Source organism: Setaria viridis, chromosome 7 (assembly GCF_005286985.2).
Source record: "Setaria viridis chromosome 7, Setaria_viridis_v4.0, whole genome shotgun sequence".
NCBI lineage: Eukaryota > Viridiplantae > Streptophyta > Magnoliopsida > Poales > Poaceae > Setaria > Setaria viridis.
Genome location: NC_048269.2, coordinates 32,143,392 through 32,158,754, shown reverse-complemented (window position 1 = coordinate 32,158,754; position 15,363 = coordinate 32,143,392). Strand labels below are relative to the sequence as shown.

The 15,363-nt window shown below is 47.9% G+C and overlaps 1 protein-coding gene across 1 annotated transcript; it reads right to left on the bottom strand.

Moving 5' to 3' along the window:
* Nucleotides 1-2,381: 2,381 nt before the first annotated feature.
* Nucleotides 2,382-4,510, bottom strand: LOC117863983 (amino acid permease 3). Its single transcript, XM_034747939.2, has 3 exons — nucleotides 3,737-4,510; nucleotides 3,497-3,639; nucleotides 2,382-3,391 (listed from the first exon to the last, which is right to left on the bottom strand). The coding sequence occupies exons 1-3, from the start codon at nucleotides 4,389-4,391 to the stop codon at nucleotides 2,756-2,758; spliced, it is 1,434 nt and encodes a 477-aa protein (XP_034603830.1). The 5' UTR covers nucleotides 4,392-4,510; the 3' UTR covers nucleotides 2,382-2,755.
* Between the last annotated feature and the right edge of the window lie 10,853 nt (nucleotides 4,511-15,363).

The following is a 15,363-nucleotide window of genomic DNA, read 5'->3' as shown; positions in this document are numbered from 1 at the left end:
GAGCTGGAGGGTGAGGAGCAGAGATATGCGCATCTTCTTGACCTTGGCGGCGAGCACGATGCATGTGACAGAGGTGAGGCACGCCATCCTGGGGCGGTCACCGAGCTGGAGCGCACCGTCGGCAAGGAAGCAGCAGTCGAGAGGAGCTCGTGTGCGAAGGAGCAGTGCGTGAGGGGTTCACCGGCGGAGGAGAGGAGAGGTGAGGGAACCATAACGCTTTGCTACGCGGAGCCTGGCTAGCGGGGAATGCTCGTGAGATGCGTACTAGGTAAGACTGGCTTAGGACCTCCTTTTGCACTGCACAAGCCTAGATAGCTAACACCCCTATGGAGGCTACCAGTCACTGGTGGGCTGCACTACACAAGCCCTATATACAGCCGGCGCGTACAGCACGGGAGACTCGGCGTTGACCTCCGACGGACTCGCTAAAGGCGCGCTGACAATGGCCGGCCGCCGATTGGAGTTGACTTTCCAAGCCCCAACAGCGAAGTATCAGGACTACTGTCCAAAAGGTGCTCTAGCTCGAAAGGGTCGCGGGCTCGGGGCAAGCAGCCACCCACCGTTCAGTACCCCTTTGCTACAGCTAGGAGTACTAGTTGTCCCTACTCCCTCCCTAGAGTGTGACTCCTCTGCACTGTGCGCCGGCAACGGTAACGGCACACGACGGTCTGGCTGTATAGCTGTAGCTAGCTAGAATGTACAGTACCTATGCTAGGGGAAAGGCGGGGAATGAAGGACCGGTCGTGCCGTTGCCATCGTCGGAGACGCGGATTCCTGCCTCTCTTTGTTGCTCCACCTCCACCAGTTAGCTACCTCTGCGATCTCTGGTAAAAAGCTACTCCCTTGATGCTCTTGCTAGATAGTACTTGTGGTGGGGTACATGGAGGATGCCGACTACCAGACACGACTCCATCGTGCGCACAAGTCTCTCGGGCCCACGTGTCATGCATGCATGACTGAGCTTATTACAATCTGCATGCATTATATTGCCAAGTCATCCCAACGTACTCAGGAATGTTGGTTTGTCCATGCATGGGCCCATAGTAATTGCTTGTACCGTAAATTGTTGAAGATCCGATCCCTGTAATAGTAGCAGATTCTCAAATTGAAAAACGACCCGTTAACGAACTAGTATGTATCTCCAAGCAAGCAAATCCAAACATCCAATTTGAAGAGCTCATCAACTAAACCGACAGCGATAACACATTCCGTCCCCGGGATTCCATCCTCTCCCAGGCCGTTCGTCCGATCCTCTCCGGCCGGAAAAAGCATAATCTCCCCGTGCCAGAAAAGAGAGAACAAAATTAAAAGGCGGGGCCGATCGAGACGAAAGCAACACAGAATTAATGGTCCAGAACAGCTTCCGTTCCCGACTACTCAATCATTCCGTCCAGCTTGTCTCACCACCCGTTTCCTCTTTGGATTGGAAGGCTTATCATCATCTGTACCTAAGATTCTCCACTTCCGTTCACATCTCGATCGGCATGAATGTTCCTCGACCGGCCCATCGATCGACCTCTCCGCGGATCCGTCCCAGCTGATCTGCTGAATCATTGCTTCTTCCAGAGCCCTCGGCTGCTGGCCGGTCATCGCCTACCAATATTCCAGCTATCTTCTTATTCCTGAGTTGACGTCAGGGGCAATATACATATAAGCAGCTGAGGATCATCGTCGATCAGTGAAGTTTAATTTCTGATGGATTCTCAAGTCAATTGTTGTTGTTTGCCACTTCTGACATATTCTGCGACTCGATCTTGAGGGGAGCAGGAAACTACTGCAACTACTTTGTAAGCTCCAGAACCATCGTTGCAGTTGCTCGCGAATTAAAATCAAAATTGCACTGGTAACTAAAGGCCCCCTGTTTCGATGCGAGGGGATTTGTTCCTGGGGCAAGTGGCTTGGTAAGTGTACGGTTGACAGAAGCGGGAGCAAATGGGAACCCACCAAGAAAAAGCTATTTTCTCTTGTATTAAAGTCACCTTTTTTTTTCTGTTAAAGGACCGAGTTTCTCATGAAAAGAAAAACAAAGTTAGTTTCTCAATAAAGATATTGAGACGAGAACCCAACAATGAAGACAAGGTTTTGCTGGATCTTTTCCAAGTTGTAACTGAAATAATAATTTGAGGAGGTAGCCAACGGCTTATCATCAATTTTTGCGTTAATTTTCAATGTATGTACAAGGACTAAGGCTATCACCTACTAGAAATGTAATGCGCATGGAACCCCACCGTGTCTTTTTTTATAAAAAAAAATGAATGCAGGAATCATATTTCCCCTTAACTTCAGAGAATATTTTGCTTCCACTTGATATCTCCCACTGAACATTTTTTTTCTCTGATGAGGCCAACTTAAACTAACAAACAAATAGAGAGTGGCATGGCTTCATATGTAAATTGTTTTTCCCCCCTTCATATACTTTTATCCGGTACAACTGGTTGCGAACAAAATAAAAAGGAAAAGCTATGAAACTAGAACCATGACAAAAACCAAAAAAAAAGTAAAAAAAATAAGAAAACTGGTACTTTTGCACCAGACACCCTACGCTAGATGACTCATCATAAACAAACACCTCCTGCCATTCTGTCCACACCCCTTGTCTTTCCAAGGAATGCGGCCAGCCTGTGCACAAGGGTGCCTAATCCTTACACCTTAATTAATATCACATTTCTGTAAGGGCCACGTTGCAAACATCTGACACCACGGTTAACCGAAGTTAAACGCAATGAATGCTGCATGCACGTACGGCCGGAGACAGTTAACTGCTGAACGGGCGGTAGACCTTGAGGGCGACGATGACGTCGGCAATGGAGCCCGCGGCGGCGGCGATGGACACAAGGAGGCAGGTGATGCTGAGCGTCTGCAGGCAGATCCACTTGGTGCTCATGCGAGGCACGCGGCGCTGCTTGATGTACATCTCGACTGGGAAGTAGACGGTGAGCGGCCAGAAGGAGACGGCGCCGAGGAAGCCGACGACGTTGCCGAAGAAGGGGAGGAGCATCGCGACGACGGTGGTGACGCACACGAACGCCGACCGCCACGTCAGGCGGAAGAGGCTAAGTGCGAAGGGGCCCACGCGGAGCTCCTTGGAGATGAAGGCGCTGTCCGGCCAGGCGGCGGCGGCGCGGCGCTCGACGAAGGCGAAGATGGGCTGGCAGAACACCTGGTATGCGCCGACGAGGTGCACGACGATGGCGACGTTGGCGACGTCGAGGAGCCAGAAGGGCTCGTAGAAGCCGAAGCCTGTAAGGAGGTTGTCCGGCGCGTTGTCTCCGAACGCGGCGTAGCCCATGCACCCGCACAGCATGTAGAAGATGGTGGTCGTGGCCACGCTCAGCCGCGTCGCCTTCTGCATCACCTTCGACTCCGACGGCGGCGGCGCCTTGATCGTGTCCTGAAGAAGAGTTAAACAGAGCAAGCCTTGATTATTAGGAACAGAGGAATCTCAAGTTGACTGAAGAAATTAAATCAGAGCAGAGAACAGGAGGCTTTTGCTTACCTGAATCTCAATGAGGATGTTGGAGAAGGAGTAGGCGAAGGCGATGTCGCCAAAGGCCTGCAGGCTGTGCCAGATCTTCTGCGTGGAGGTGACGTCGGCGCCGATGCTGATGCCGGTGAGGCTTCCCTTGAATCCACCGTTGGCTGCAATTGCATTAATTGAGCATTTGTCAGGAACTAACAGTCGAGCAATCACTTCACAAATATCGTGAGCAATCCGATTGAATCGTCAAGAACATACAGACGGTCTGCGCGATGCCGAGGGCGAGCCCGATGGACGAGTAGGTAAAGGACATGACGGCGGCGACGATGGAGAGCCACCAAATCTGGTCGAAGTCCGGTATCTGCGAGAAGAGGATCTGCGTGATACCGAAGAGGATCATGTATGGGTTGCTGGAGCTCTTGCACGGGACGCCGTGCCCATTCTTGTGGAAGCAGCCGGCCCTCCTGATGGCCTGCATGCTGATGGAGGAGGCGATGGTGTAGCCGATGGCGACGCCGACGAGGTTAGCGTACTGGATGATGCCGCAGAAGGCCACCTTGGCGCCGCCGAGGTTGGAGCGCACGGCGTCCATGTAGGTGTAGTTGCGCTTCCCCGTGTCGGGATCGCCGGTGCGGTAGCACTCGGCGAGCAGCGTGGCGGTGTAGTAGGTGACGAAGGCGAAGAGGAGCATGGCGGCGGGGCCGGCGACCCAGCCGAGCTGCGCGATGGCCCATGCGAGGGAGAGCACGCCGGAGCCGATGACGGCGGTGATGATGTGGGCGCTGGCCGTCCAGACCGTGCCCGTGCGGCGCGGGCGGCCGTCGTCGTCCAGCCACTCGGCGGCGCCACCGTTCCCGGCCTCCACCGACACCTCCATCGGCGCCACGTGCTTGGGGCCGTGGTGCGACGCCATGAATTATTTCAGCGATGCCGAGGGCGAGGCTTGGGTTCTTGTCTGCGAGTGACCGAGGCTGTGATGTGTGAGGCTGAGGCGAGGTGAGCGGTGGTGTGTGATGGCGGAGGAGATCAGCGAGGAGGCTGCTTTATATATAGTGTGATGGCAGGGGAGGCAGAGGAGTGCTGTATCTCTCACCGCGGGAGCGCGTTGGACGGCCGGTCAGCGTCTCTGTCCTTGGTAAATTCCCTTTCTTTTCTCACTTTGTTTTGAGCGGCAAAAATGAAAACCGAAATGAGTGAATACGACGCTCCTCTATCCTGCTGGTTGGAGCTTTGCGTTGGCTTTGGGCTGCAGGAGACGATGCCTGCGAGGTCAGGACGTCAGGTCATGGTGAGGAGGTTGCTTGAAAATATTTTCAAGATGCCCGGAGAGAAAAAAACAAGCGCTCGTGAGTCGTGAGAGTGGTGAGTTGTGAGACTGTCATGGATCTTTTGGATGCATGTGGCTGGCTGGCTGCACAAAATGGTTTTGAGTTCACGCCGCGTACTCCCCACGATATATTAGGTGCTCCTAAAATACTCCCGCCGAATTGGTGTTATTCGATCGAATTCATTCAATGTATCAGTACATTATTAGTACTAGTAGGGAACCTGATCCGTCGAATTTATTTGGCCTTTTCAGTGCACGCCGGAGCCTTCTGCGTGAAGGGAAAAGTACAATAAGACTAGAAACTTTTTTAACAAAATGGAAGCATTCTAGCCACATTCGGATGATTGCCATATAATTTTTTCTATAATTGACAAAATAAGGATGGCTGATTCGTGGATTATTACTAAAAATAAGTTCCTTATTATCTGCAACTACTATTAATTTAGGGGTACAAGCGTCTTTTGCTACTCATGCTAATATGTCCTAAAATCTTTAAGATGTCTTGTCAGGTCAAGATGGAGGGGGTAACTTTTACATTACAATCGCTAAGGGTCTCTTTAGCTAGAGCCAACGAACGGCTTCGATGGAGAAGCTCCTCAATTCCCGTTGACTAGAGCCATTCGGTGGAGGGGGAGCGGAAAAAAGTGGCTCCCCCCAGCTTCACCCTCACCTCCCATTGTTCTTGGCGAAAATGCCCTGCCGTGATGATGCTCATCGATGGCTCGTACAGGGGAAGAGGAGCAGCAGCCCATGCTGGCGGGGAAGGGCGATGGTGCACCCATGGAGGCGAGGAGCGGCAGCGACGACAGGGATGGAGCAAAAAGATGGGGGCGTTGCGTGGCCCAGCTAGAGCAACAAGAGAGCGGCGTGACTGGCCGGAGCTCGGAGAGCCGCGGGGAGGCGGGCATGGAGCAGGGAGAAGGTGGCATCGCGCAGTGTGGCCGAATTGGCAGGAGAGCAGCATGACGACCACAGCTTGGAGAGATGCCGTGGGAGCGATGTGGGGGCGGTGCAACGCACCAGGGACGAAGCAGTTGGCGGTGGAGCCTAGAGTGGTGCAACACCGCCGGACAGGAGCGAAGTCGTGGTGGGTTGCGTGGAAAAAAATTCCGTGCAGGAGGGCTACAAAACACCCTCCGTGCAGCCCTGCCGTGGAGGGTTGCCACTGTCCGCCAGCGGACAATGGTGATGGAAATTCTGGACCGATGGAGCTTCGTTTCCAGAAAAATGATTTCATTTCTGACCTTTCCGATTCTACTCAAACATAAAAGCTTGCTATTTCTATTTGCTTTCACTCTACATTACATTTCTCATATAATAGTTGATTTAGAAAATATGGTAAATTCCCAACTAACCGGGTATTCCTTCCAGAGTGACCAAGTTGATGTGCCCGCGAACCCATCGTGCCTACGCCGAGACGCCTGGGTGGAAGAGGCGATGCAGCAGCTTGGTTAGGAGGCACTGGTTCTGAATGCTCAGGTTTTCCAGGCCCAGGCCACTCAGCTCGCGTGGCACACAAACTTGTTCCCAGGCCACGAGGCATTGTGCTCCACTGCCGGCGCTCAGAAGGCGTCGAGGGAGCGCGAACGCGTGAGGCAGCGCCAGCCGTTGACACCGCCCCTCGCATTACATCGGAGTGTTTGGAGTGACCCCTGGTGCTAGGGGGTGTTTGGAGTGCTAAACTTTAGTACGTGTTACATCGGATGCTAATTAGAGAATTAAACATGAGCTAATTATAAAACTAATTGCAGAATTTTTAGACTAATTCGTGAGATGAATCTATTAAGACTAATTAATCCATCATTAGCAAATGGTTACTGCAGCACCACATTGTCAAATCATGGATTAATTAGGTTTAATAGATTCGTCTCGCGAATTAGACTCCATCTGTACGATTAGTTTTATAATTAGCCTATATTTAATACTTCTAATTAGTATCAAACATCCGATGTGATAGGTGCTAAACTTTATCACGTGGAAACACACCCTGATTCCTCCTCCGGCAGTCCTTGAGCGGCCACCATTGCCGAGCTCTCAGTGGAGTGGAGCAGAAAAGTATTTGACTTCGGGAATCGGGAGATGGAAGACTTGTACCGATAACTCTCGTTTCCGATTGTTTTCATCCCACGTTACAGCCAAACAGCTAAAAGGATTCCGTGTGATGGCACAGAGCAAGACATGTTATCGTCTCAGCTTACTTGTGACTCAGCTAATAGAACAGGAGTACAGGACATCTTATCGTCAATTTGTTAATTGTTACTCCCTCCGTATAGGAAAAGAAAGTCGTTTTGGACAAGGTTTGGATCAAACATTGGGAATATAAATCATGAATAACTTTTAAGTTGTTAAGTTTGGAAATGTAAAAGTCATATAAATAGATTTGTCTTGAAAAATACTTTCATAAAAATATACGTATATCACTTTTTGATAAATATTTTTATAAAAACAAAGAGTTAAAGTAATGTTTTGGAGACCGTGTCGCTGTCCAAAACGACTTCCTTTTCCTATACGGAGGGAGTATCTCTTTTACTTAAGCACAAGCAGGAAAATAATACCGATAGTGGGTTTCACTCAGGTTTAAAATAGTACGTGATTACAGTAAAAACATTTGCACGGATTACACGCCAGACTTGTTAATCAGTTGCTGGATGCATGGGAACCAAGGTGCCGCACTCATGCGCTATGCGATAATTGTTGGCAGTCTTATTCAGCGAATATTTTTCGCACGTTCAGCGGTATATAGGATATCTTAAAAAATTTACCCTTTACCCTTTACACTTTTACAGTTTACCTACTAGAGCATCTCTAGCGCATACTCCTTATTATATTCCTGGATACTCTAGGCATGAAATGGTGAGGTGGTGGACCAAGTTGTTAAACAAGTGGCTTTACGGTTCCCCTATTGCTCCTTTGGATTTGGAATGAAATCGGCAAATTGAGATTAACAATTTATCGCCGATGTGGAAAGTCTGCAAAGACAGATATTTCTGTAATTTTTGGGCTTTGTTTAGATGAGCCGAAATTAAATCTTCAGGATGCGGTCCACTGGTATCTTCTAACTCACGAGTATTATTGTCCTCCTATTCTTCAGAAATTTCTCTCCAAATAAGTTTGTTCTTGAGAGAAGTCAAGTCTCAAGTGGAGGTCGATGGCTAAGGTGTTGGTGCGTGTCATCAGCGCGTGCATGCGTCTCGATCACTTTCACCGCCGTCACTTCACTTGGGGTCGTCGGATGTTGGCGCGTCGATGCCGACTGCTTGAGAACTCAGCAGCGCACTCAGCTCCCTCGCGCCTTTTTCCTGCCATCCCCGCGCTTTCTGGGCGCTCTTTATTTGCGGGTTAAATATTTCAAGCTTCTCATGATTATTACTAGCTGGATAACGGACTGATTGTGCTATATTACTAGTACTAGCCAATAAGCTGCACCGAGAGTGAGTGGAAGTAGGCACTGAGCTTGAACCTGATTAGCTTCAGCGGAGAACTCGCACGTTTATTTCCTACTAGAACAGAGTAGCAGCTAGCAATACCGCACCGGTAATCAAACAATATGCATGCAAATTGTTGCATTGTTCTCGATTTTCCGGTGGAGTTGCACGTCTCCTAATGCTGGTTGGGGTAGTACGTACTACTATATACACATGGATAATGCCCTTCCTTTTCCCCTAACGTGAATGATTAGTTTTGGTCTTAATGTAAGACTGCAACTACACCGGTCGTGACTCACGTTGTCTTGACACTTCGCCATCGCACTGCAGAGCATAGGCTTCATCAGTTGAGATGCTAGGAGCATTATTCATGACCTCGGAGTTGAAGTGAGCGCTCGACTTAGAACTACAGTTACATATTTGTTTTCTTTCCAGCTTATCCTTCCCTCATCCCGCTGCCTCGCCGCCGACACAGCCTTTTGTTTTCTTTCCAGCTTATCCTTCCCTCATCCCGCTGCCTCGCCGCCGACACAGCCTTGCTCCGCCGCCTCGCTTCCGACACCTCTGCCGTGGACGCCTCATCGGGAACACGCGCACGCTATGCCCGCGCCATCGCCGAAACCCGACCAAAGGCCGCTCCTTTACATCGCGCTCTGAGCCACCTTGAACCACAGCTCGCCGCCGTTGCCACCCCTTACCGCACGCCACGCCACTGTCAAGAGGTGACCAGAGGTCAAGCCTTGGGTCATTGGGGGCTTGTCGAAGTAGCCCGAGCCTCGCCGGACTTAGCTGAGCAGCGCAGCCGCACGCTGCCGACACGGATTGCCTTTGGGGCAATTCGTCGAGCACGTGGGACCCACTGACCAGGGCCCGTTGATCGTTGACTTTGACCCGCTAACCGTTTGCCGTTGACCAGGTCAACGCTGACGTCACCCGACCCCACTGCTGACATCAACAAGACATGTGGCGCACTTTGATGCTGCCACGTGTCGCTCTCGGGTCTATTCTGATTTTCGTCAATTATTTCAAAATTCCAGAAATTGATTTAAACTTCAAAAATTTATAACTAATTTATTTTAACTCCAAAAAATATGAAACCGGTTTCATAATTTTTCTAAAATAATGAAGCACACGATGGACTAGATCTTGTTCTTGTTTGGGTCTTCCTTAGGTCTCTTTTGGGTTTTCTTTGCAATTAGACCCTCTGTAATTATGGTAATTGCATAAATAGGAGCTGTCAGGGACTTGGAGCTGAATTCGGAGCCGGAGCCATACGAAGACTACTACGAGGAGGAAGACTACTCAGGTTCATGCCCATTCCGACTTGAATACCCATTAGGCATTGCTTAATTAGTATGCTAGCTTTTTATTTCTTGCATGATGATGATGAACCCTGCACAGCCTTATTTTATGCCTTATACCTTGATTTTCGAACTACTATACCATATACGCGTGTGTATACGTTGTGCAATGCTTGCATGTGTATGGGATATCGTGATCAGGATTCTTAGCGTGAGTGGGATAAAACCGGCAGGAGAAGGTGTTTTTGGATACTTGGCGGGGTGAGCTTTGCACAACCCAAGGGAGTCTTTGCGTTGACCCTAGTTCAGAGATAGGATGATGGTGATAGGGATCCTGTCGAGGCAGGTGCTCCCGATGTGATGAGAGATGGGTTGATGGTTATGGAAGTTTATTCTTTATGCTTGCTGCTACATAGGAAACTCGAGCCTATTTCTTGACTATTTTTTATACTAGTGTTAGGCCACTTAAAATTTGCACTATATATGGATGGTGACGTGGACCTGTCTTATTTCTTGGGAATAGCTCGTGAGTTTGTAAGTTACGAGTCCAACTTCGATAACAACCACGATGGGTGGTATGACTGAAGGTCGTGATGCTATGCTCAAGATGCCTGTAGAGTTGATCGAGAAGATGGAGATGCTTCCAGAAGCTAGTTATTGCCGCATTGGCTTTATTCTTGTCGTTAAGTCAAAGGGGCTTGTACCAGATCGTACTCTTATATTCTTAGATGTAATAAATATTATTGTATGGTATGAATATGATATTATACTAAAATGAGTTCTGTATATGATAACTACTTATCTAGCACCCACCATAAGGATACGGGAGGATACACGAAGTCGGATTTTACTGGCGAAGATCCGGCTCGCTTCATACTCGAAGTAGGCGGGAGAGGGATTGGTGGCACGGGTGGCAAGTCAAAAAGGTGGCCTCCGTGGTCAGACAGAGTTTCTCGCAGCGGCTGGTGCTGGTCGTTGCCACGACCTCCGTTGTCCGTGAGGGCATCCATCACTGCAGTAGCGTGATGCCCTGATCAATCAATCTATCTCTAACAATTAATTCCTGAGGCCTCCTCCGATGGTACCAACTAGTATCCAGCTCTAAGCACTTTAAAAAATAACCTTACAATTATCTAGCTTTTAGCACGTAACTTATGATATGAATAACCCCACATAATTTTGAAGTGCATGTACGGAACTATCTCTTGATCAAGAGATAGCTCTTCTCTCTCCTATTAAAATATGAAAAAATATTTTATGAGTGAGCTAAACAGTAATCATTGGTGGAGGCTTGATGCTGCGATGGTATGGTTTGGAACAGTTTGTGATTCGTCTCTTCTCCCGTCCAGCCTGCCTGCGCGCGTGCCGACGACCTGTACCTCTGAATTAACTAGTGGGACGATGCTGTCCTGAATGATCTCGTGATCGTCAAGTTATATAGTCCAGACGATGGGAGAGGAGAAAGAGAAGACGTGCAAGTCGATGGACGGATCAAGTTTTTTTTTTTTAGGGCCATTTGGAGCATCACGTGGAGCGGCATCACGGGGTGCGGCCGGCCCTGCGGGACGGCGAAGGCGAGGAGAGGTTGCTGCATCCTGCATACGCTCGATAAGTCCCATGCTCCATGCGATGCCCGTCCATTCCCCTCCGCGTCCCTGGGCACACCTTGCTGGTGGTGACCTCCACGCAATACTCCGCTGGCGCTTCAAATGGAGAAGACTTGGAGAGAGGATCATTGGAGGAGAGACTGGCTCGCGGTGCTTGGTAGACAAGCTGAGCAGCAGCCGGCAAGGAAGAGGCCAGCAGGAGACCACAGCGCTGCAAGTGCATATGTCTCTGTCCTTCCGATTAGAGGAAGAAGAAAGTCATGGGCAACAAAGTCTTTTTACTCACCCTCTCTCTTCCAAATGATTATTTTATTTGGTGTAGTGTCTTGTAGACAAAATCACAAAATTGCAGTGTCCATCAAACAAATTCAATGAGATAAATCATAATTTCGCAGTGTCGTCCTACAGATAAAATATCCTCTCTTTTTTTTAACATGGCTTGGCTCGCCTACATGCATCTTCCCCAACAGTGCAACACCGCGTGCAGGCACTCAGGCTGTGGTTGAGCAGCAGTCATGCTGGTGAGGAGCGGATATGATCAGCCTGGATTTCAAAATAAAGTCACGTACTGTACGTACTACTGCAGTCAACTCGATCCTCTGCCGTGTTTAGTTCCCAATTTAGGAGTGGCAAAATTGACATTTTGCCATAAATGCACAAATGTAGCATTTCGTTTGTATTTGTGAATTATTGTCCAAACATTGACTAATTAGGCTCAAAAGATTCGTCTCGCAAAGTACAACCAAACTGTGCAATTAGTTTTTGATTTCATCTACATTTAGTACTCCATGCATGTACCGCAAGTTTGATGTGATGATGAATTTTCTTTTTGTATAGTGTCAAAATTAGAATTTTGAGGAAATAAACAGGCCCTGCATATGCAGAGGTGAGGCGAAACGGAAGCAGGTCAAACCGTGGCCTACCTCTACCTGCATGCACGCACTGGATATGCAGAATGTTTTAGTGTTCGTGTGCCTGTCCTGCTGTGATTCGGCGAGCGGTGGATCCGATCGGATCGTGGTGAGTGTGGTGCCCCCTGCTCGCTCGCTGCTGCCTCTCCTGTCGCTAGCAGCTAGCCAGGGCCACACGACACGGCTGCAGTGCAGCGGGTACGCGCTGCCGAGTGTGCCCAACGCGCAGGCAGACGGAGACGCCGAGGCGCCACTGCACGCGTGCCGACAGCGAGACCTGCCATTATATTTCGGGCCACGCATGCATGCATGGCATCTCCGGAGTGTGTCCAACTTTGGGGTGTCAAAATTACTGTAGTAACACTGTAGCATTTCGTTTGTATTTGTGAATTATTGTTCAAATATTGACTAATTAGGTTCAAAAGATTCGTCTCGCAAAGTACAACAAAACTGTGCAATTAGTTTTTGATTTCGTCTACATTCAGTACTCCATGCATGTACCGCAAGTTTGATGTGATGGAGAATCTTCATTTTACATAGTGTCAAAGTTAGAATTTTGAGGGCAACTAAAGCAGGGCCCAAGTGGCGACCAAAGGACTTGCCTGCGCGTCACGCGGCGCAAGAGCCGGGCCCCGGGGATCGCATCACATGGACACGGACGACGCATTTCTTTCTTCTTCCTCCAATCCTCCTCATCCCTCGATCAGGTTCAGGTGGGGGAGCGCACGGCCGGCCGGCCAGTACCAGCATCTCTGCACGTACTCTGTTCTAGTAAGAGAGAAGAGCAAGTCTCCTTCGGAGACAAGAGAAAACGAGGGAGGGAAACGCTGCAGCGACTCCTGATTCCAATTATTTTCAAAAAAAAAACTCTTGATTCCAAACGCCACAGACGGATCGGATGCGGCGGCCGTCCGCAGTCGGCACGCCACGCACGAATGCATCTATCGCGGTGGAACACAACGGCCTGCTTCCTTGTAGATGCGGCCATATCCATTATCCAACTATCCAAGCATGCCCGCCCGTCCACTTCACTTGAGGTCCAGGATCGGAGGTGGAAGATGAAAGGACCGTGCCCACTCCACCGGCGTGCCCGGCCGATTGCTCAATCCTCTAGTCACAGTCGACCTGAACGAGATAGGCAGAATGTGGTTCAACATCGATCGAGGTGTAAACGATCGATCGATCCACTCGGAGAAAGCTCTTGGATCACTAGCTACTTGCAGAGTTGCAGTTAGTGCTCCGAGTAATATCTCTTCCAGGCGTCTGAATTTCTCAGTTTCGGGGGCATCTACTGCTAACAGTTCAAGTACCACCTGTGTGCCCATAAAAAAGCAGCCAAACAACACTTAGGTCAATATAATTAAGCCAATGCCACCAACACTTTGTTTAATTTGCTTGAAGTCGGCTACATGGCTAACTTCTACTACTACTGCTACTACTCTCTTACCTTCTGACGAATAATCAGTTGAAACAACCAAACTATCCCTCCCGTTTTCAAGTGAAGTCGCGCCACACGTATCTGACACATCGACATTGACCATATGAACAAGGAAATGCACCCAATAATTGATGTCTACTAGTGCATGTCCCAGTACTTCAAACGCATCGTTGTCCAATGCAAAGTTCCAAGCAACTCGTCACAGAAGGCTACTACTAGCTCATAGCCGCATGCACATATATAATTGCTTCATGAACTAAACTAACTGGAATCAAAGCACTTTTGGACTTGTCGAGAGACTGACAAAGGATAACAAATTAATGGACATAACCAATTCCTCATGCGCATCTTCAATCAATCGATCGATCAATCGATGGATACATTTTTTCCTACAAAATGTCGAATAAACGTCCACCAGCAACCTAAAGTTTGCACGCTCTACAAACCTACCAAACTGCGTGCAGCTAGCTCTAATCTTTTTTATTTTTTGAAATCATATGAGTATGATTGTGCATGTACATTGTCCAGTGTAAACATGCTAAAAAACAAAAGGTTTCGTTAGGATCTCAATATCCAGTACCACCTTTTATATTTTTGGTGAAGGCAGGAAGTTTATTATGTAATCTGAATGCGCACTTAAGAAATATATCCATATAGACACATTGAGGCTCTACCCTAGTTCATGATGCACACAGCTTGGTCAGTTAGTCTCCCTCTGTTCTTAAATCCAAATGCGGTACAATATACGTACAAAGAAACCACGTGCGAATGGGATACGTACAATATACAAAAGGAACAACATGTGTGGAAGCATAACAAGCACACAAACTTTTCTTATGGATAGATACTTTTTGACAGATCATCAAGGTCCAAGAAAACTGCCGAGAATATAGTTAAAGTCTATCGATCGATTAGTGCCAAGGTGCAGACAAGTTTTGTAAAGAAATGATTTGGAACTTTGCACTTCAAATTTGTTGTATAGCATATATAGTCGCTTTCCTAGGAAAAAGATGATGCCACAAGGTCGATTCGTCAAAAAAAAAAGGTCACGCCAACTTGCATTATTGGCATGCATTTATCTTCGAAGGCATCACATGATTCAATCATATAAGTAATAAAAGAATATGTTCAAGTCCTAAAAAAATGTGATCTGAGCATATGAGCTGATCAAGTGAAGAACAAATACGTAATTTAGCACCTTATATGTCATAGTCATGGAAGAATATAATGCCCTCTTTGACAGTCCAGAATCTATCTTTGACAATAAGTTCTTTTCTATTGTATTTTATAAAGTTAAAAAATCATAATCATAAGGAACTGCTTTTGAATATGACATAACTCACATATTATTATTCGACTCATACATATAATTGCTGATCAAAGAGTGAACTTTAGATCGTAAAAATGTGCCATAAAAGATGAATGCACGGAGTATAAGGCCCAAAGTTCTTGAAAGTTTCTTAGATTTTGGAACGGGTATTGATCGGAAGCCAAAGAAATCCTTATTGGAGTTTCAAGCTGACGCGTCCACAAAAAAAAAATATCAGAGGCTCATTCATACATGACAAGCGGCTAAATAGTCACTTTTGGTCCTTGCTGCAAAAAAGGAGGAGGAACACCATCACTTGACCACGGCGTCCCAAAATTTTGAAGCCATGATGATGAACATCTTTACCAAGCATGGATGAAGGTTTAGTAACAAGATATGTGTTTGAAACATTTATCTTGTCTTGGTGTTTACAAGGTGTGAATTTTGTAATTTTGTGCTTTTCCATTTGGCTTGTAATAATGAACGGCCTTGTGTAGTGTAGTCTAGGATGAAAAAAAAATGAGGGCGCTTGGAGCTGCAAGGCAAATTCTAAAGATTACGTATTTT